The sequence below is a fragment of the Gymnogyps californianus genome, chromosome 15 (assembly GCF_018139145.2).
Source record: "Gymnogyps californianus isolate 813 chromosome 15, ASM1813914v2, whole genome shotgun sequence".
Classification (NCBI taxonomy): Eukaryota; Metazoa; Chordata; class Aves; order Accipitriformes; family Cathartidae; genus Gymnogyps; species Gymnogyps californianus.
The window spans coordinates 10,828,744-10,848,496 of record NC_059485.1 but is presented as its reverse complement, the minus strand read 5'-3'; the positions used below and the strand labels follow the sequence as shown (position 1 = coordinate 10,848,496).

Below are 19,753 nucleotides of genomic sequence, written 5' to 3'. Positions count from 1 at the left end.
TAGCAAGACATCTCTCTTCAGCTGTAAATAAAGGATCATATTCTCTTGTTTCCCCAGGGTGTGAATTTGTCTGGAGGACAGAAACAGCGAGTCAGTCTTGCTCGGGCGGTTTACTGTAATGCAGATGTCTATTTATTTGACGATCCTTTATCAGCTGTTGACGCTCATGTTGGAAAACATATTTTTGAAAAAGTTATTGGACCAAAAGGAATCCTGAAAAATAAAGTATGTCATAATGAGATACATGTCTCTAGAGAATTACTTGTTTTTCTTTGAGTTCAAATGATTCCAAGTTTGTCAAGTTGCATATTCAGACTTTTGTTTCAAACATCTGAAAAATGGAAGGATCCTTCTGAGATTTTGAGAGGACTTTTATAAAACACTGAGTTTTTATAATGAAATGTGCTCTGTTTTCTGTAATTCAAAATTCTTTGATGGAAAAATCAAGACAAGGACAGTATTTTTTTCTTAAAAATGCTGCATGCCTGTCCATAGTTATTACTGTATTATACACAGAATTCAAGCAGCAAGAGCAGTAGTTCAACCATTGTGTTTACTAATTTGAGATGTTAGAAAAACTGTCTTTTTTTTTTCTTTTGCTATTTAGACACGGGTTTTGGTAACCCACGCAATCAACTATCTGCCTCAAATGGATACAATTCTGGTAATGTCTGATGGAGAAATCTCTGAGATGGGCTCCTACCAGGAGCTGCTGAAGCAAGATGGGGCTTTTGCTGAGTTTCTTCGTACATATGCTAATGCTGAACAAAGCATGGAGAGCAGCGGTAAGCTTACAAATAAATTCTCTTGCGATAAGCTGATGTGTGGCATGTTAAGGGAGACATGTGATACCTGTAAATAATTTTTTAAAGGAAAAATATCAGTAGTGGGAGGAAAGTTAAAAGAAATCACTATTTCTTGTGATATACCTATAGGTAGAGGTGCTTATTTCTTGAGGGTTTTGACGGTTGTGAGATTAAACATACATTCTTTCTTAAAATTTAGGAAAATGTGGAGCAGATCTGTAGTAAAATTCCTTTCACTTAGAGCAAAATTCAGATAGTTGTGAGATCAAGTAAAGGCCAGCTGGGGTTTATACACCCTTCCTGTGCTTATTAAGATGTGTTGTCTTTACGCAGATAATTCCTTTGGGGATGGGGAGGAGGAAGCAGCAGCTCATTTTTTTTAGCAGATGTCCCTGACTTCTGCTTCTGCTTTACAAAACAGCTGTAGAGCTGCACTGATACAGGACTGTACTTTAGATTTTTTTTTTTTACCTGCCAAATGGTTGCAGTGTTGGGTTTTAGCAAGGGAACTTAGTCTCTTGCCTCCAGCCTGTTTTCTTTAGCGGCTTGCCTGTGGTGATTTCCTGACACTCCTCTATGCTCATGCCGTATGAGAATGAGGGGTGCTTGCACTGTGCTGACTGGGGTTAAGTTGTTGGCATGTGCTTAAGGCCTGTTTGGTAGCAAATGCCTGCTGCTGAGTGCTGCAGAGCAGGCTCTCCAGAACAAGGAAGGGATTGAGCCCACTTTTCCCTTCATCTTCCATTTGGAAAACCCTTGTTTCCCACCCATTCCCTAGAGGGAAAGCAGAGGCATTTTTTTAGTCTACTCATGTGCCCATCACAGGCAAAACAGAAATGGTGCCACTTTTATCTGCACTGATGAAGCTGTGAAGTGTTAAAGAGGTGTTGAATGGCTGCCTTTGGCAAGGAGCTGCTCCTGATGTTCATCTAAAAGTTCCTTGTGTGAGGGCTGTGATGGCCAGCCTTACTGTCTGAAGCTGCCCTCTACTATCTAGGCTGGCAACACAGACTGCCCTTGGAGGCTGTGAATGAGCAGCGTGTGTTTCGTGGATGTGCAAGGTGTCATCTTCTCCTGGCTCCCTCTCATGCATGCAGCTATCCCTGATGGGGAGTTGGATTTGGGGGTGATGTGTTGAACTGAGGCTCAAGGTCAGGATGCCCTGCTGTAGGCAGACTGGGACGCTGGTTTGGGTGGATGCTGTCTGTAAGCAGCGAGTGCTGTATGGGTGGGGTCTGCCACTGTGAAAAGCACTGTGGGAAGAGATTTTAGGGAAGCAGAATCAGGCCAACTTCTATGTATTTTCTGTAGGTGCTCCTATAGCTGCTTTGGGCACAGTCAGACTTGTTGCAGTCTTCAGTGTACGAGACTTCCGGAGACAAACTAACTTTTTCTGCGCTTCCCTAGGAAGTTAACAAGTCGACTTGTAGAAAGATTTGCCTCCTTTAATAACCTTGTTCTTTTAGCCTTTGCCTCCTCCCCTTTCCAAGTGCATGGTAGGTTCTGAAGTCCTTTACATTAAACTAAGTTACTTTACTTTTCCATTTAAATACTGAATCTTCTTTTGGAAAGTGAGCCAGTGATTTATCTTTTGCTGTGCTTCTCTGCAGTTGTCTAATAAAAGGCACTTTTAACTTCAGTATGACCCTGGTGATTCGGAGAGGATTGCTCTATCACAGGGTTGGCCTATTTGCAGCAAATTTGTTTCTCAGTTTTGGTCGAGTGGCCTTCTGCCAATGGTAAAAAGTGGAAAAATAGGGGCATTATTTGTCTGATTCACAAGGATAATATTAATGTTTATCAGATGTGTAAAAGATCACTCAATATTATTAAAAATCACAGGTTCTTGGATAATCACAGAATAACCGCTGTTTATGGGAGTCAGCCTCAGCTAGCTGGAGGGGATCTACACACCCACTTTAAAAGGGAGGCTCCCGTATGTCTGAAGCTACATGTTGGCAGCCTGAAAACACTTAAGCTGGAGTAAAATAGAAAACTGTGGATTGGTGCTTTCTGGCTGGAATACATCCTGCTTTTGCAAGGGTAGGAAAACCTCCCCTCCTACCCAGCCTCTGAGGATTGGCTGCGAGTCTGCTCCCCATTGCCTCCTAGCCCTTCTCTCCCATTGGGATTCCTGAGGGTTACCTGCTGTCTGTGTGCTGTACTGCTGCTGCCTTTCCCATCCTCAGCTCCACGGTGTTTCTTCCGTGTGTGGGAGAACTCCCCACTCCAGAAAGGTGCCCCTGTGTGAGTCTGAGGGATGGCTTAGAGGAGATGTGTGAGCTCCCTCTTCTTCTCCAGCGTCCTGCTTGATGCAGGAGGCTGTGACAAGGGTGGCAGCAGTAGCTGCTCAGCCACAGGGAGTGCAATGTGCAGCGCTGCTGCTTTCAGCTGTGGGTACATGAAATGGATGCCTTACTGTGTCTACAATGTGTAATCTTCTCCAAAGTAACTGGAACTACATGTAAAATAACCTACCAGGTTGTATAAAAGGATCCAAATTCTTCTTGCTTTTAGCAGTTGTTCCATTCTCTGGCATTTAGTGTGGCTGATGTGCTGATGCCAGTACTACTCCTGCCTGTGTAGATTGGTCAGGAGTCACAGATGTGCCCTTGACTCCTGTGAGTGCGTTTCTTTTTTGGTGTCGTCCTGTTCCCCCTGTCCGCTCCAGACTTGTAGCTGTTGATGCAATACCTCTTGCTGTAGAGATAGCAAATAGTTACTTTAAGATTACCTTTCTTATGACTGTTTTCCCTTTTCTCCCATACAAACTAATGCAGCAGATGTTAATTTTTCTTTTTTTTTTAATGTGTGTGGGGGCTGGGGTTTTGCTGGTTTTTCCAAATAGCTTCCGCATAAACTTTGGTTTGTCCTTGAAAAGCCTGGAGCTATTTTTAGTGTTTGTGGGGAGTAAAAGTGGTTCCACAGAAGTGCAGCTGCACCATAAGGTTGAAATATTTTTTTAACTGTCTGGTTCATCTTTGGTCTTAACTGCAGTACCTGAAAGATAGAGGCATACAGCACAATTAGTGAATTCTAAATCTGGTTTACGTTGTGTGGGCTGTGCTTCTGATGGTTGTCTCCCCAGCATTTGGCTCTGTGACTTTACAGTCAAATAAAAAGGTGAAAGACCTTTCAATGGCTACTCAGTTCATTTTTTTTTTTTTATATGAGAATTGTCAGCACAACAGGCTTACTCAGTTTTGGTTTGGAGGGAAAGGGGGGTAAAAGTACTCCGAGAACTGCCAAGAGTCTGGACTGTAGGGTTTAGTTCAACAATCTGCATATCTTGCGTATCTTGAAAGGAAGTGTCTTGATCTGTTACTTGTAGCTATTCAATTTGAATGTCTTTGGGTTTTTTCCTTAAACTTTGTGGACTTAATTCCTCAAATTCCAGCTGTTGTCCTGTACCACGTAGAAGTCTGCTCTCTAGAAAAGATAGTATGGTACAGGAGTAAGATTCACAGGGCCTTGCTTGGCCTCTGTATAAATTGCTTCCCAATTGCAGCAGTGAGAAAAAAACCTTAGATATTTTTAAAGTGCTGAATTTGAAAGGAAAATAGCTTCCTTGGTGAATAGCTTTGTATTATACACTAGGTAGTAGTGTGTATTTCATAATAAAAAACAATTCTGCATTATGGGCTAGGGTTTCATATCTGCAAGGAAAAAAGCATTGTGCCTTCATGATCAACACTGTCTCCTGGTAAAGCCCAGCACACCTGTATTTTGTGACTGTGCTTCTTTCTAGCAGCATGAGGCTGAGTTAAGCTTAATAGCAGTGTTGGATAGTTAAGATAGCTTGTATGATGCCTGTAGGGATGGTTGGGTGCTTCTCTCCTTTCTGACTCTTTGGAAGGCAAGAGTTAAATATTGAGATGTTAGCTATTTTCCAAATGTTGTTGTGGAGTCTGGACCTGAGTGGTAATTCAGGAAGCACCTGTCTGTGTCAGGAAATAATCTGACTTTCTCTTAAATTCATTCTACTTCTAGCAAAATTCAACTCTTTCCTTTCTCACTCATAAAGTAAAAGCTATTTGCAGCCTATGCCCCGAATGGCAGAAGCAAACATTGAGTCAAGATGAGTGCTGTTAGGGTATTAAGATGCTTGGAAGAGTGAAGTATCTCAGTATTTCTTACTAATCTGTCTATGCAGGATGGTGACTGGGCACTACACAGTAAACCTGTACTACCACAGCTCTCCTTCTCTCATTGCAGTTGCATGACTAAAGCAAGGCAGAATAGCAGAGCGGTGGGAGGAGAGACATGGCCATGTAGACAAAAGTTGCTGCTCTGAAAACGTGATGCTTTGCATCTTTAATGTTAAGGTCAGGGACTCTCTTAAGATTCTTGAATGAAGTCTCTTCCCCACCACTGGGGAAAACGCACATGGTAGTTCTCTGTACGTAGTGAAGTTTTTCTGTCATTGTCAATGTGAGGCCACTTTAGAGTCACCTTTTTTTTATTATCTCTTTATTAGTGCATATCTTGAAAGAAAGGAATTTTCTTGATTGTTCACTTGTAGCCATCTGATATGGATTTTTTCTTTTTCCTCAAGGTTGTCTTTTTTGATTGTGTATGAGGCTTTGGACTAAAAAGAGGTCTGTTTCAGCAGATTTGATCCTGCCTTGGGCATTTATGGTTTTGTGGTTTAGGTTGTGCTACTTGGATGTGTTTGTGTTTTGTAAAGATTGAAAATGGTTGAGTGTGTTCTGGAAAAAGTTAATTATGTATACTTTTAGACTCAGATCCTTCATTAGAAGGAATGATTCAACCTCTGGAAACAGGTAACTGCTTTTTTACCATGTGGCTTTATATTAGTGCTTGTGTTGGAGTAATATGAGTAGCTGCAGTTCATTTACAAGAGATTGAGTTGTTATTAGAAGAATTTTGTCTGCGCAATAGAAGGTATCTGCTTGGTTTGCATGGTACTTGTTTGTGTGATGCTGTAACAGTTGGTGTGTCAGCTTGTAGATAACTCGGCAGCAGCAGCAGTTCTTTATCTCAAACACTTCCATGAGGAAGCTTTAAATAAACTTTAAAGATGCACCCAGGACTTAGGAGCATAGCGAGTGTACCCAGATGGAGCCCCAAAGGTCCTTTTTGTTCTCATACGTGTATTCAGTACTTCACAGCTGTTCTCTTTTACCATTTCTGGACACATTTTTCAACAGAGCGCTCATTAGTGAGCTTATACCCTAGGTGCACATGCCAGATTTACTATGGCAATCTTGAGCATTTTTCATTCTCAAGAGGTAAATGCAGTATAAGCAGGCAATCTTTGTAGCCTACAACAGGAAATCAAATTTAAGAGCTGTTAGGGCAGGATGGTTTATTTGCGGTTTTGTTTTGTTCGTGTGGGTTTAGAACTTCAGTGATGCTCTAAAGCGATATGACGCTGGAATGGTTGCTGGCTTTCATATGGGAGCCTTTCGAAAGAAATGCTGTCAAGTGCTTAAAATAACCAGCAGTCCCATATTGGTCTGCTCTCATTCATATAAATAAAAAGAACAACTAAATCATTGAACTCCTCAACTTCACATTTTCTGTTTTTTTTTCTGCTTCTAGACCACACTGAACAGTTTAGCTTTGGGTTTTTAGAGTAATGAACCAATGTTCAGTTTGCAGATACAGGAGGGAACAGCTTTATGTTCAAGCAGTCCACACTTAAAGTATTGATGAACTGTTTTATGCATATATTTTGCTTTAGTATAAAAATGTGAAAACTTCAGACTATAGATCTACACAAATTTTCCCACATATCTTTTTAATAGATGCAGGCGGGCTTTTTTGTTTGCATAAATCCTTTAAAATGCAAAATTCTTTTTTTGTTACAAATTCTGAATCAACTTTAATACTTGAAAATAGAGTTCCATTTAATTGACAGTTAATTTTTTAGGAGTCAGTCATTTGGTTTGTATTAGGAAAATGGTGACATAACTTGAACCTAGCAGTTTTACTCATGGTGCTGTATTACGCTGAATTAAGTTGCTCAGAGAAAGCTTAATATTTCAAGCTGACAGGTTTTGTGAAGTGTTTTAGACAATTGTCTCGTGTGTGTTGCGTTTTGTTACAAATGGGTTGTTGTGGGATAACAAGACTTTTCTTTTTGAGAAGTGACATTCATAGAAAGATCTCTTGCTTAAATTCATCTGATTCCTATGGTTGCTTAAAAACATCAGGCTTTTGCATGTTGCTTCCTGCTTAATTTTGCAGGAAGGCTCAAAGTTAATAGCGCATGCCTTCTGTTCTTACAGCTTCACTCCATCATTTACTAGAATGTCTTCTCATTGCATTCTAAGATGAAAATAATCTATAGTTAACTGTGTAAAAGATGTGGTTTGAAAAGGCGTGGTGGGATTGTTTGGTTTTTTCCCACAGAGTGAGTCATAGTGTGACTTGATATTGCATGCTTTAACATCAAGTATGTCCTCATAATTATAGTACATTACTATTATTGACCTGCATTTGGTAGAAAAATAAATGTTCACTGTCTTGGCAACTAGTCCTGTTGGGGGTGGAACTAAACTGATTTGTTCAACTGGTCAATTATCTGTTAGTGTATGTAAATACTTACTTGTGTTTCCCCCTTTGTTTGCACGTTAGGACTGCACCTGGCATTTAGGATTGAAATTAAACCTTTGTATCCTTTTGCTTACCACTTTCTTGTTTACTTTTTCACCCCTCCCAGATACAAATAGTCCATCTGGAAAGGAAGGAAAGCCTATAGAAAATGGAGTCCTTGGGAATGAAGCCCCTGGAAAGTTGATGCATAGGTATGTAGTGTGTGTCTGTCTGTCTGTCTGTCTGTCTGTCTTTTTTTCTTTTTCCCTTTTCCATCCTGTTACTCAGCTGTGGACAAACAGTAATTTGGTGTTTATGGTATTTGTTAGAGGAAAATGTATCATGCTGTATCCAGCAGCCTGAGAGAGGTGAGGCTGCTGCTGCTCCATGGCTCCAGGTCCAACAGTAGCAAGGCTGAAGATGTACTCCCAGCAGGCACACGCACATAGAGTATACGTACAAACTACATGTGTACATGGCTGGGCACACAGATCATGGACACTTAGAGCACCCACACAAACACAGCACCAAATGGCCTCATCCTGTTCCCATTTCTGGCTGAGCAGGGTGGAGGTTCACTAGTGAGAATATAATATATGTGTATGTACAAGGTGGATCCCTCCCCTAGTTGGGCTCAGGCACTCAGTCTGCCCAATAGCTGCCCCTGGATCCCAGTCTCCCCAGTTGCTAGCACCTGGGCATGTGAACCTCTGAGGCTGCAGGCCCGCTCCAGTTGCTGGTACAGACTGTTGCGCATGCATGTCTGCACACACAGAGCTCTTGTGCTACTCTTCTTTCCATGTGAAGAAACAATTGTGTTGTAGCAAGATACGCATAAAAGGGAGAGTATCGTATTGGCTAGTCCAGCTTCATACGCTTTCCCAAGGCTTCTGCATTTGACTGCTGTCAGATGGGATGAAGTGCTAAGTGAACCTTTAGTCTGACCTAGTACAACTGCTGTTATGCTTGAGAGAGGCCAAAGGCCACTCTGATTATACTTTCCCAAAATCAGTCTCATAGTCCATGCCTTATTCTTATGGTACTCTAGAGATACTGTATTTCTGGAAGCTAATGAGTGCCTGGGAGTACAATTGCCCATTTTGATGCCAGTATGGGGACCCTTTTTGCACTTCAGTAGCTGCACTGTAAATGATGATAGCCTTTGTAAAGGCTGATGTTGATGGTCACCAAGCGTTTTTCTTTTGGGAGTTTGATTGCTCAACCAAGACTTCTTTGACTGGCTAGCCTGTTACTTGTGTCTGAAGATGGATACTTGAGAACTGAATGCCATCAGGGAGGATTAGGAGTGCACTGTGAGGGGAGGAGGGAAGCAATAGTAACCACTGGCCTGGCGATGACTGGTTAGGAGATTATCACCAGAGTAATGTAAGCCACTGACTTGGAGCCACGGACTGTTGAAGTCTGTCTATGAAGTAAACACCTGGCCTGTATCATGCTAAGACTGAAAAAGAAATGTTTTCAAACAGGCAACTCAGTAACTCTTCAACGTACAGCAGAGACATGGGGAAGTCACAGCACCAGAGCAGCACAGCAGAGCTGCAGAAGCCACTTGCTGAAAAGAATTCCTGGAAACTGACGGAGGCTGACACAGCGAAGACCGGGAGGGTAAGGTCTCCCATTCCTGCTTCCTGCACTCTTTCAGTTTCAGAAAAATCCACAATGTTCAGAAGAAAATAGCTTCCAAAGACCATGTAACTGGGGTGAGAAAGGTCTGAGTGGATTCTTGGACTTCCTGCTTCATGGAAGTGTTGCTATATCCTCTGCTCCCAAACCTGAGCCCCAGGTTTGCGTGCAGAAAGAGTGCTGACACCAAAACTTTTGTTTAAGGTCATGGGCCTGACCACATCAAAGTTTAAAAGAAGAAATGAAAACCTTGCAGCTATTTCTTGGAGAGAGGTTGTGACAAATTAGGTGACCTAATGAAATTTGCCCTTTGGTGTAAGGAGCTGGAATTGACTCAGATGAATTTAAGCCAAGTTTCCACTGTAGACACAAGTATCTAATCCCAGGATACCCAGGGCTTTCTGAGAATCCTGAGAGTGAGGTTCCTGGGAAAATGGCAGTTACACCTCCTAGCAGTGTTGCTTGAATCCTCTAAAAGATAGATCATAGGATGCAAGCCATGTGGAGCTAGGATTTAATTAAAGGCTATATAATCTTGTGGTAAAAAGAAAGAGCCAAAAACTGGAACTCCTCAGTGAAGTGTTTGGCTCTGCCACTGATCCTCTGTGTTACTTCAGGCAGCTCTCTCCCTACCCTTCCCTTTCCTTTGGAAGACAAGGGAAAGATGATGTGTGCCTGCCCTGGAGGGACGTCGGGTTTGACACGTCTCCATAGAACGCTTTGCAGCTTGTGTTGCCAAGCAGTGGCGCTCTAGAGTGCAATTGATGTGTTTTTATGGCCTGATGCAGGGATATTGACTTTAAATAGGGGTTAAAGAACAGGGAATTGCTGGTTTTGAAACTTAATCTGCAAAATGAATCTATTTTTTTTTTTTTTTTTTCCCTTCTGTCTTCAGGTAAAGGCAACAGTGTACTGGGACTACATGAAAGCAATTGGACTCTTTATCTCTTTCTTGAGCATTTTCCTCTTTATGTGTAATCATATAGCCTCCCTGGCTTCCAACTACTGGCTGAGTTTATGGACAGATGATCCTGTTATCAATGGGACACAGCAGTACACAAATGTCAGACTGGGAGTGTATGGAGCACTGGGAATTTCTCAAGGTTTGCTTGGTCTTACCTATTTTAAGATTAGCTGGTTCAGAATGTTTCTAATGCTCTTGGTGACCTTGTATCCCCAGAACTGCAGTAGGGGTTTGCTAAAGATTTGAGTGTGGATTTTTTTTTTTCCTTTGTAGAAAGATGAAAAACTTGAGTGAGTGGAAAAAAAAAAAAGGGGGGCAAGCAAACCAACCTATAAAATTATTCACTTAGTGAATATGGTTTTCTTTCATTTGTACAAAAGAAGAACGGAAGTGGCTTGCAGGGGCTGATGAGCCCACAGTTGGTGACAAAACATCTGACCCAGGAAGCGGCTCCTTGGCCTGTAAACAAACCGTGCTGGCCTGGTTCGCAGGGACAGTTTGTCACAGGAGGCCGTGGCTGTGCTGCCTCCCGTGCAACCACGGCCTGGCTGAGCTGTGTAGGCTGGTGTTTCCTCTGACTGTTTGAGGGTCCGTCCGAGGCACCATGGGGAGGCCAGCTCAGCGGCTTTTTTATGTGTCCTTTTTGTGGTCAAAGTTTGTCTGCCATGAAACCTAAGACCCCAAGTACCCCTCTTCAGAATTGCCATAAAAATCCTTCCATAAAAATGAAATGCCACCTTAAAATTCAGTGGTCTTTACTCAAGGAAAGTGCTCAAATATTACACAAAATTTTGTAATGGAGAAACAACTTCTTTCATAAGAGAAATGTGGTGTTTTCACTGATCTTTTTTTTCTTTTTTTTTTTTAATTACTTGGAGTAATTGCTGAGTGTACCTGTAGTGAACCACAGTTCACTAGAGATGTGCTAGTGCTAAGTGATGACAAAATGAAGGAAAATGTTCTGTGTGAAAGGTGGAAGCAGTTTTAAAAACAAGTCTTCTTTTCTAGGTATTGCTGTGTTTGGCTACTCGATGGTTGTGTCAATAGGGGGAATATTTGCTTCACGACACCTGCACCTTAACCTGCTGCACAGTGTCCTCAGGTCTCCAATGAGTTTCTTTGAACGTACACCCAGTGGAAATCTGGTGAACCGTTTCTCTAAGGAGATAGATATCATTGACTCCACCATTCCACCAATCATCAAGATGTTCATGGGCTCGACATTTAATGTGATTGGGGCTTGTATCATCATTCTGCTGGCCACACCTATAGCTGCTGTCATTATTCCACCTCTGGGACTTGTCTACTTGTTTGTGCAGGTAGGGGGTTTTACGTGGGGGCACTGGGACCAGCAGTCACTCATCCTCTGTTATTTAAGACAGTTCTTTTTTGACTCTGTACTGGGATGGACTTTAATGTGTTTGACTTGAATCATGCTTGACTGACTGTGCTTTGCATGGTTTATTGATTAGCTGACATTAGCAGAGCATTTCCTTCCGTTGTCAAGTGTAGAATCACGTCTGTGCAGAAGGTAGTCCTTTAATATCTAAGCAGGCTTTATAAAAATGCCATTAGACTTTGAGGCAAATTTTGTATAGCTTGTTGCTCAGAGCCCAAATATGGAAAATGTATGGGCTTTTCTAAAACTTGCTTCCAAACAAAAGAGTAGCCTTTAGAGGGGTATGTGTGCATTGCTGATGTGCCTGTTTTGTCAGAATATTGTTTACAGAGCAAGAGAAACCATGGCAGCCTTTCAGTCCTGTCTTGTGTAGGCAGGGTGTGCTTGCTTCACTCTTGCTTTACTCTTAGAAATCTGGTAAAGCCAGTACAGATTGGAGAGAAGAAGCTGCATTTTGACTTTGGCTCTTGAATTAGTGAATCTATTAGGCTCCATGAGTTAACCTTGAAGGCAGCGATGTGTGTGTGTTATGCTGTTGAACTAAGCTTGCAGAGGAGAGAAAGATGAGAAAATGGCTATCACATGAGATGGTTTGATTGGCGGTTGTTTAAAGACAGCAGAGTGTATGTAATGATCTTTTTAGGCCTAAAAGCATTGGAGAAGGCATGTATTCCCACATGGAAGTTGAATCTCTGTAACTAACAGCCCAAATGGCAGGAAACTCTCTTATGATACCCTTTGTCTTTTCAGATGCAATCTGGGTGTAACCATAATTCTCGTACTCTGATTTGCAGAGATTTTATGTGGCCACTTCGCGTCAGCTCAAACGCCTTGAGTCTGTCAGTCGTTCTCCTGTATATTCTCACTTCAATGAGACTCTCCTGGGGGTCAGTGTCATTCGAGCCTTTGAGGAGCAGAAACGTTTCATAAAGCAGAACGACATGAAAGTGGATGAAAATCAGAAAGCTTACTATCCAAGCATTGTTGCAAACAGGTAACAGTGGGGTTGAAATAGTTGAAAGGCAGTCATATAGGGAGGGCATGGTTCTGCTGCCTGTACTCCTTATAAATCACAGCTCTCAGCATACTCTTCCAGGGTAGGGAAGCCTGTGTGGATACATCTGTTCCACAGATGTTTTGCTTAAACTTCTCTGATGGAATGAAGATTACTTCTGAATTTCTTTTCTTTCTGAGAGTTCCTGCCTTACTTCTGGGTAATACTTTTTTTAAAAGTTTTGATTCATTGATCCCAATGTTAACCACAACTGCTTTTTGAACTAAGACAGGAATTTGTGTACCTGAAAGGTTTATTAATTTTGGATGCCTCTAGGTTTGCGTGCTGCCAGAGCAGAACCTCAAATATCTTGCAGTTCCTGTGTCACTGGCAGTACGCAGATACCTTATTACTAATCTTTTAAAAAAAAAATATGTGACAGAACATTGGTTGGCTGCATTTTTAATTCTCTGTGGGTGAATTACTGGAAAGATGCATTACATTTTTCTGTCTTGCAGGTGGCTGGCTGTCCGTCTGGAGTGTGTGGGGAACTGTATTGTCCTTTTTGCAGCATTGTTTGCAGTGATTGCACGCAACAAACTCAGCGCAGGATTGGTTGGCCTCTCAGTGTCCTACTCGCTGCAGGTAATTTTACCTTTTTAAAAAAAAAAAAAAGCTCTGAATTGTAAGACTGCATCAGAAAGTCAGAACCTTGCTACGCTTTGGAGGGAAAACTAATATGAGGAACATGGAAAGAGAATACTACCTTCAAATAGCATCTGGGAAGTTCCTTCTGTGCCTTGCCTGTGTGAGGGAATGTGGCTAAGACAACTCATCCCCTGCATATTAAAGGCATCTGAACTTTTCTCCTGTCCAGCACTGATAAGCCAAGATCTTGTCCGTGTTTATATTTTCCATGAACTTGCAGTGCTTTGGTGGTTTTGCGGGTTTTTATTTATTGCAGGTAACATATTTAGTGTAACCTGCTTCTAGACTTCTTTTCTTCTTGCAGATTACAGCATACTTGAACTGGCTAGTTCGCATGTCATCTGAGCTGGAAACCAACATTGTTGCTGTAGAAAGAGTCAAAGAATACGCTGAAATGGAGAAGGAGGTACATTGAGTTGTCCGCCACATCTGTAAAAGTCGGTGCCCTGTTCTGAGGTCTCACCCGCAGCCTGGCTGAATGGGTTGGAGAGTGCAGCTGGGCATGGCCCTTGAGCTGAGGGATGGGATGGAGCTTAGCGCTGTCAGTGCCTTCCCTCTAGGGACAGGCTGTATCTTAGCGGGTAGTTCCTGTGGGTGCTTTTGAGGTGCATCCACTGATATTTACACAGTGTTATTTAGGAAATGTGCTGTTCTGCCCTGGGCTAAGCAGTGGAGCTGTACAAATGTTTTGGTTTCCTAAGTGCTTAAACATTATTTTTTTTTATTTGTGTTTCTCTTTTTGCTCTCAGTGTGGGGAGTAAAGTACTCTTTTGTTTTGATTCAAATCACCTAACAACTCATTTCATCTGCAGTTGTGCTCCTTTTGGCTACAGAACAGAGTTCCCCGTGGCTTCTCTTTGCCATGCCTGTCACTTGAACCTGACTTGAGTCACTATTTTTGCAGCCAAACCTTGTGAGGACCCTTCCTAGAATTTTTTTCTCAGGTTCTGGACCAGTGTTTATATGGTTAAAAGCCTTTTTGTTTGGCACTGGCAGTGAATGCAGTGGGGTAGGTTCTCTCCTCTCCCACCTCTATGGGAGGCTGAGGCAGCAGCTGTTTACTTTACCAGCTTGTTAATCTTTTAGTGCTTTTGTCTCAGTTAAACTGCTTCTAGTTGCATGTCTGGCTTCCCCAATGGTTTCCTTACTGTGGTGGGGGTGTACAAGCAGGTTATCTGAATATGTGCTCCCTGTATGATTCTGCCATTTGTAAGATTAAAGTTTATCCAGCAAGTGGTACTTGTGATAGCAAAGCCCTTGGCTACATATACCATTTCATCTGCCTTGGGGCAGCTCTTTCCCTCTCTTCCCATCGCTGTCACAGTTCCTTTTGCAAATTACACACTAACAAGGATTTTTCTTAATTACTTCCCTTGAGTCCTCTGAGCCCATGTCTGATTGAAGGAGGAACTGATCAGATATGTTTGTGTTCTTTCAGGCTGAATGGAGTATTGAACAAACCGCCCCAGCGAGTACCTGGCCCGAGGAAGGGAAGGTTGAGTTTCGAGGCTATGGTTTACGTTACCGGGAAGACTTGGATTTGGTTCTGAAAAACATAAATGTTACCATAAATGGAGGTGAGAAGGTAATGAATCTGAATTTATAGTAGAGTGGTACTATTTGTAAGTCTGCATGCATAAGCCAAAGAGAGGTCTAACCCTGTTCTGTAGTGTCTCTTGGGCCCTTAAGAACTAGGAGAGCTTCTGTAGAATTGGTCTTACTGTAACTGGCAGATGTAGTAGGCTCTTATCCTTTTCAGGGAGTATCCTGCATCATGGGATAAAAATACACTGTTACGTGGGCTTGTGAAGTATCTTTTGGTCTGGTTTCATAAGGAAGTGAGGTTTATGCTGTCTTCTCTCCCCTTCCCAGGAAATTTTGCTAATTTGTTTGCCGTAAGCAAAGAGGAGTACAGGTTGCAGAGCGATTAAGTTAATTATAGTCTCAGGAAAATGAGCTGCTAAGTAGGCGGGGGGAGGCCCTGATCTAGTGAGGCGGAAGTTGCAAGGTGAGACTCTCTGCAGGAAAAAATGGGGCTTCAGAGTAGATTCTCTGGATCTGGCCAAACTGATGGTGATATGTGTGTGTCTCTCCTACTGCTTCCTCGCACATGCGCTCACATGTGTCTCGCCCCAGTCCTGTGTGGATTCTCTGATGTCTAATAATAGTGTGATCTTGCACGGTAGCATAAAAGGTAGCTGCAAGACAGATCTACTATCCGGCTTCCTTATTTGTGATATCTAACTAGGCATTTGCTTTTTTCCTGAGTGCACACTTTCTACCTACAAATACGGGCAGAATACTACCTCAAGAGTGGTTAGAAAGGGCAGATGGCAAGAGATATATCAGCCAGCCAAAGTAGCAATCTTTTATTTTTATTTAAAAAAAAAAAGAAAAGAATTGGCAAAGACTTCAGTCTAACTGGGAAGCAAAACATACAGTATGAAACTGAGTGCTTTTGGTGTGTTTTTGCTATAAACTCAAACAAGATAAATGTCAAGTCAGCAATTATAACTGTGAAGCATGAACCAAACAAAGGATTAGGGAAACCTTGGTCTGCTCTACCCAATTCCATCTTCCTTTCTAGAAAAATTGAAAACTTCTGTGATTGGATTGCAACTTTTGAGACTGCTTTTCGTTCTTTTTTTTTCATATCCAGTGATTTTTCTTCCCCTTTGATCAGCCTCAATTTGTTATGCTGTTTTGGGGTGTTGATAGCCCAGCAAATATGACAACTTTCCGAAAATGTGTCAGTTTCAGGTAGATGCTTGGAAATGCTGTAACTCTGGGGAAGAGTAAGTTGTTCCTGTATTTCTTCCCAACAGATTGGAATAGTGGGAAGAACGGGAGCTGGAAAATCCTCACTTACTTTAGGTTTGTTTCGGATTAATGAAGCAGCTGAAGGAGAAATTATTATTGATGGAATTAATATCGCAAAGATAGGGCTCCATGACTTGCGGTTCAAGATCACCATCATCCCACAGGTAGGTGCGAAATCCTGCCATTACCAGAACTCGTTCTGTAACAATGCTGTTTCTGTAATGTACTGGGGAGAATATATTTATTCCTTTTCTGATCTACAGCTATGAAACTGAGACATTTCAGCATGCTCTTTCATGGACTTGAAACCAAGCTTTTTTCCTAGACTGGCTCCGATTTGCTTGTGCTGGGTCACAAGTAGGAGCTTGGCTATGGCTGAGTTGTTACGTGGAACCAGAACCTTGGTGTTTGGACTCATGGGCTTTGTCAGCACCCCATGCTGATCACTTAAATGCTATAGACAGCTTAGCCTGAGTGAGGAGGTCTGATCCCAGCTGAAGACCTGATTGGGTTCTGAGTTAACTGGGACCTTGCACCTTAGTTAACTGGGACCGTTGCTCTTTTGGCCAGTAGAGGGGAAGTAAAGCCTGAGTGTTTCCATTTGTGCAGAGCCCTCAGGAGAGTTTTTCTAGAGATTGATTTCCACTTTCATTTTAGGTAGTTCCGTTCTTTTTAGAAATGGAATGAAGGTCCTGTGTAGTCTAGTTGTGAGGGATTGTGATTTTGGGTTGCTATTTCAGGCTTGATATGCACTCTTTGGGCCTTTGTACAAAGCGTTCTGACTTTGGCAGGATCTCGTGAGTGAGGTGTGCAGTACTGTTCACTCACAGAAACCTGTACATAACCATCCCAGTCTAGCCCAGAAACTGTGGGTTTGATAGTTCAAAACGTTTGGAAATACAGCTTTATGAGCACTGGACTTACAGTCTTAAGTCTTCTTGTTCTGACTGTGTAGCCTTTATTGCCTGCCTGTTCTGATCCAAAGTAAGATCATAAAATGTGGTTATATAAAACACCGTTGCAGCATGCTGGCAAAAACAAGTGAGCACACTGTAAAAGGTTTTCTGCACTGCTTCTTTTGGAAATCTGGGGGTGGGGCTTTGCTTTCTCCTTTTGATCCCTTTGCATCAGTCTGACACTACTAGGTCAAAAGTATTTCCAAAGTAGTATTTCTCCATGTCCAAGAAAAAAAAGCATTCATTTCATTAATACTGCAGCTGAAGACTTTTGAAATATTTACAGATTGTGTAATTCCCTAAGAAGTGGGAAGTTGACCTAGTAGTCCCTGCTGACGGAACATTGGGCAAGGAATGCCTGTTCTTTAACTTAGTAGCCCAGTAAAAAGAAAGTTGGCTGGTTTTTTTTTTTCTGCCCCCCCCCCGCCATGAGTTACTGAATCATGGAAAGGTCTGGAGTGCCAGAGTCTGCAGAGGGCAGGCCCCCAAGAGGCATAAGGAATAACGGTGAGGGAGAATAACTTGCTGTTATTGGAAGAAGTGAGGTCTCACTCCTAAATTCAGTAGATTAGCTTGCTTGCAACTGCGTCTGGACATGTTGTTTTCCTTTCGCTATGTCAGAAATATTCTTGGAGCACTTGCCATGTTCTGTGTACATTGTCATTTACCTCTTTCTATGACTAGGATCCAATACTGTTTTCTGGCTCTCTGCGTATGAATCTTGATCCTTTTGACCAACACTCTGATGAAGACATTTGGAGGTCTTTGGAATTGGCTCACCTCAAAAACTTTGTATCGTCCCTTCCTGATAAACTTAATCATGAGTGTGCTGAAGGTGGCGAGAACCTCAGGTATGTCAAAGAACTGTGCTCGTGAAAATTGCCTTAAGAACTAAATGAGAACTGAGAGGTGTGTGTGTGCCCTCCCATCTGCAGCTAGACTTTCCAGTTCCAGAAACCTTACAGCTCACTTGGGACAGTACGTAGCTAGACCCTAGCAATAGCAATGCAGTATGGGGCTCCTCCCCGCCCTGCCCCATATGAGAATTTGGGGAGGGAGTTGGGGGATTCTTAATGTATGACCAGGCAATCAACCAACTAGGTTTTACTCAACGTGTTTTAAACTCTCAAGTTTGGGAATTGAAAGTAGTTTAAGAAATACTCAGAATGCTGCGAGATTTGAGAGCTTGGACAGTCTTGGAAAGGATTTTGGTACCAGCAGCCTGCTCTTTATAGTGGATGCTCTGAACTTACCATGGCTGTTGCCCAACAGATGCAGTTTTTCTAAGGAAGTTGTTAGCTTGCTTTTTGCACCATAACAGGGATGTATGTTCAGTCTGTAGAAACCGTTTAAAGTCCAGTCCTCAACACTGCATTAATTCAGTGAATCAGCCTGATGCAGTTATGCTGAAGCCATTTGTAATGTATTCTCTTATTACGTTGCCAGGACTTCATTGTGAGGGGGATGTGGTTTCAGATGCCGTTAGATATTCTGCAGTGAAGTAGTAAGACTGACGTTATCTATTTTGCTGGATTCTTGGCACCTATACTTTAGAACAAAGAATCGCTAGGCTTCAAAATGAATACTGCAAACTTGTTCTGACTTTTTTCCCCACCCTCCCATCCCACCTGCATAGTGTGGGACAGCGCCAGCTGGTGTGCCTGGCACGAGCTCTGCTCAGGAAGTCCAAAATCCTGGTTCTAGATGAAGCCACAGCTGCTGTTGATCTTGAAACAGATAAGCTTATACAGTCCACAATAAAGTCTCAATTTGAAGAATGTACTGTATTAACTATAGCACATCGTCTGAACACAATCATGGACTACACAAGGTAAAGTAATACCGCTTTTATCTTGAAGAATGGCATGTGTGACCTGCATTGTGCTCTACTTAAATGAGCATCTTTGTGTTAGCTAAATGTTTACCAGTGCATTTTTAGCCACCTCTCCACAGAGCTGCTGGAATCCCTGTTTTGATGGGTGTGGGGGGTTATGCTCTGGCTTGTGGTGGCTGTGCTTGGCCTGGGAAGCTCCTCTGATCCCTCTGTCGCACTGCTGTTGTGCCGTTTCTGCCCAGGCAAACCAGAAAGGGGAGGGAGGCGAGGATAGGAGTCTATTCCTGGGTCTTGCCCTAATTTAGGCACAGCTGGAAGAGGTGTCAGAGCTTTAGGGAGCTCATACCCTAAACTAGGCACAGACAGCATAAGGAATCAAAGGGCAGGTCCTGCGCTTGTCTGAAGTTTATTCGGCGTTTCTCTTTTCATCACTTTTGGTTATAGTTCGTACAGTCTCCCTCATCTTCAGCTGCCTTGTTAAGGTGTGGTTGAGGGCAGAGTTGTTGTCTCATAATTTCAGTCTTAAGCTCTCTTGTCCTTTTTATCACAGAATGGCAGAGAGCAAAGTGACCTGTGATAAGATTTTTGTGTACTTTTGTAGACCTCTCTTTGTGCTGTCAATAGTGAAAGATAAGAGACAGGAGTATTGCCTGTGCCAGGCCCAGCGCCAGCAGTGCTGTCACCAGATGAACACCCAGTTCAGTCACAGCAGTGGGTAACACCGTGCAGCAGCACCTGCTAAGGGCTTAGTGAGCATCTCTGCAGTGCCTGGCCAATTAGTGGAGGTAGCTGAAGGCAGTGTTCTAACTGTGAGCTGACTTTACTGACTGTGGTAAGTTGCTTTGTAAACTTCCGAATTCCAGTTGCACGTTTGTTTTGCATAATCTATGTCTGCATTTGTATTTTGTCAGCAGAAGCTGTATAACAGGACTTGATGTGGTGCAGTATTAGGGGAAGGTTATCCCAGATCTTGCAAGGTCTTAGGGGCCCTCACTCACCTTGACAAGAAATGCTGCCATCTAGTTTCTGGCTGGCTCAGAGCACGGTCAAAAGTCTCATGGCTGCCT

General features: G+C 42.5%; 1 protein-coding gene across 3 annotated transcripts in view; it reads left to right on the top strand.

Annotated features, from left to right (window-relative positions):
* Positions 1 to 19,753, top strand: part of LOC127022486 (multidrug resistance-associated protein 1) — a 56,680-nt gene that overhangs the window by 35,178 nt on the left and 1,749 nt on the right. Inside the window, exons 18-31 of one of the 3 annotated variants that reach the window (XR_007767351.1) lie at positions 58 to 225; positions 608 to 785; positions 7,495 to 7,579; positions 8,855 to 8,993; positions 9,907 to 10,114; positions 10,984 to 11,294; positions 12,169 to 12,368; positions 12,887 to 13,013; positions 13,381 to 13,482; positions 14,515 to 14,661; positions 15,902 to 16,060; positions 17,537 to 17,703; positions 18,489 to 18,683; positions 19,288 to 19,518. Coding sequence is in view for 2 of the 3 variants with exons in the window: in XM_050906104.1 (XP_050762061.1) it covers positions 58 to 225; positions 608 to 785; positions 5,546 to 5,590; positions 7,495 to 7,579; positions 8,855 to 8,993; positions 9,907 to 10,114; positions 10,984 to 11,294; positions 12,169 to 12,368; positions 12,887 to 13,013; positions 13,381 to 13,482; positions 14,515 to 14,661; positions 15,902 to 16,060; positions 17,537 to 17,703; positions 18,489 to 18,683 (2,231 nt within the window). In the remaining variant the exon portion in view is untranslated. Of the gene's footprint in view, positions 1 to 57; positions 226 to 607; positions 786 to 5,545; positions 5,591 to 7,494; positions 7,580 to 8,854; positions 8,994 to 9,906; positions 10,115 to 10,983; positions 11,295 to 12,168; positions 12,369 to 12,886; positions 13,014 to 13,380; positions 13,483 to 14,514; positions 14,662 to 15,901; positions 16,061 to 17,536; positions 17,704 to 18,488; positions 18,684 to 19,287; positions 19,519 to 19,753 lie in introns of all 3 variants that reach the window. The other 2 variants (XM_050906104.1, XM_050906105.1) reach the window with 2 other exon arrangements.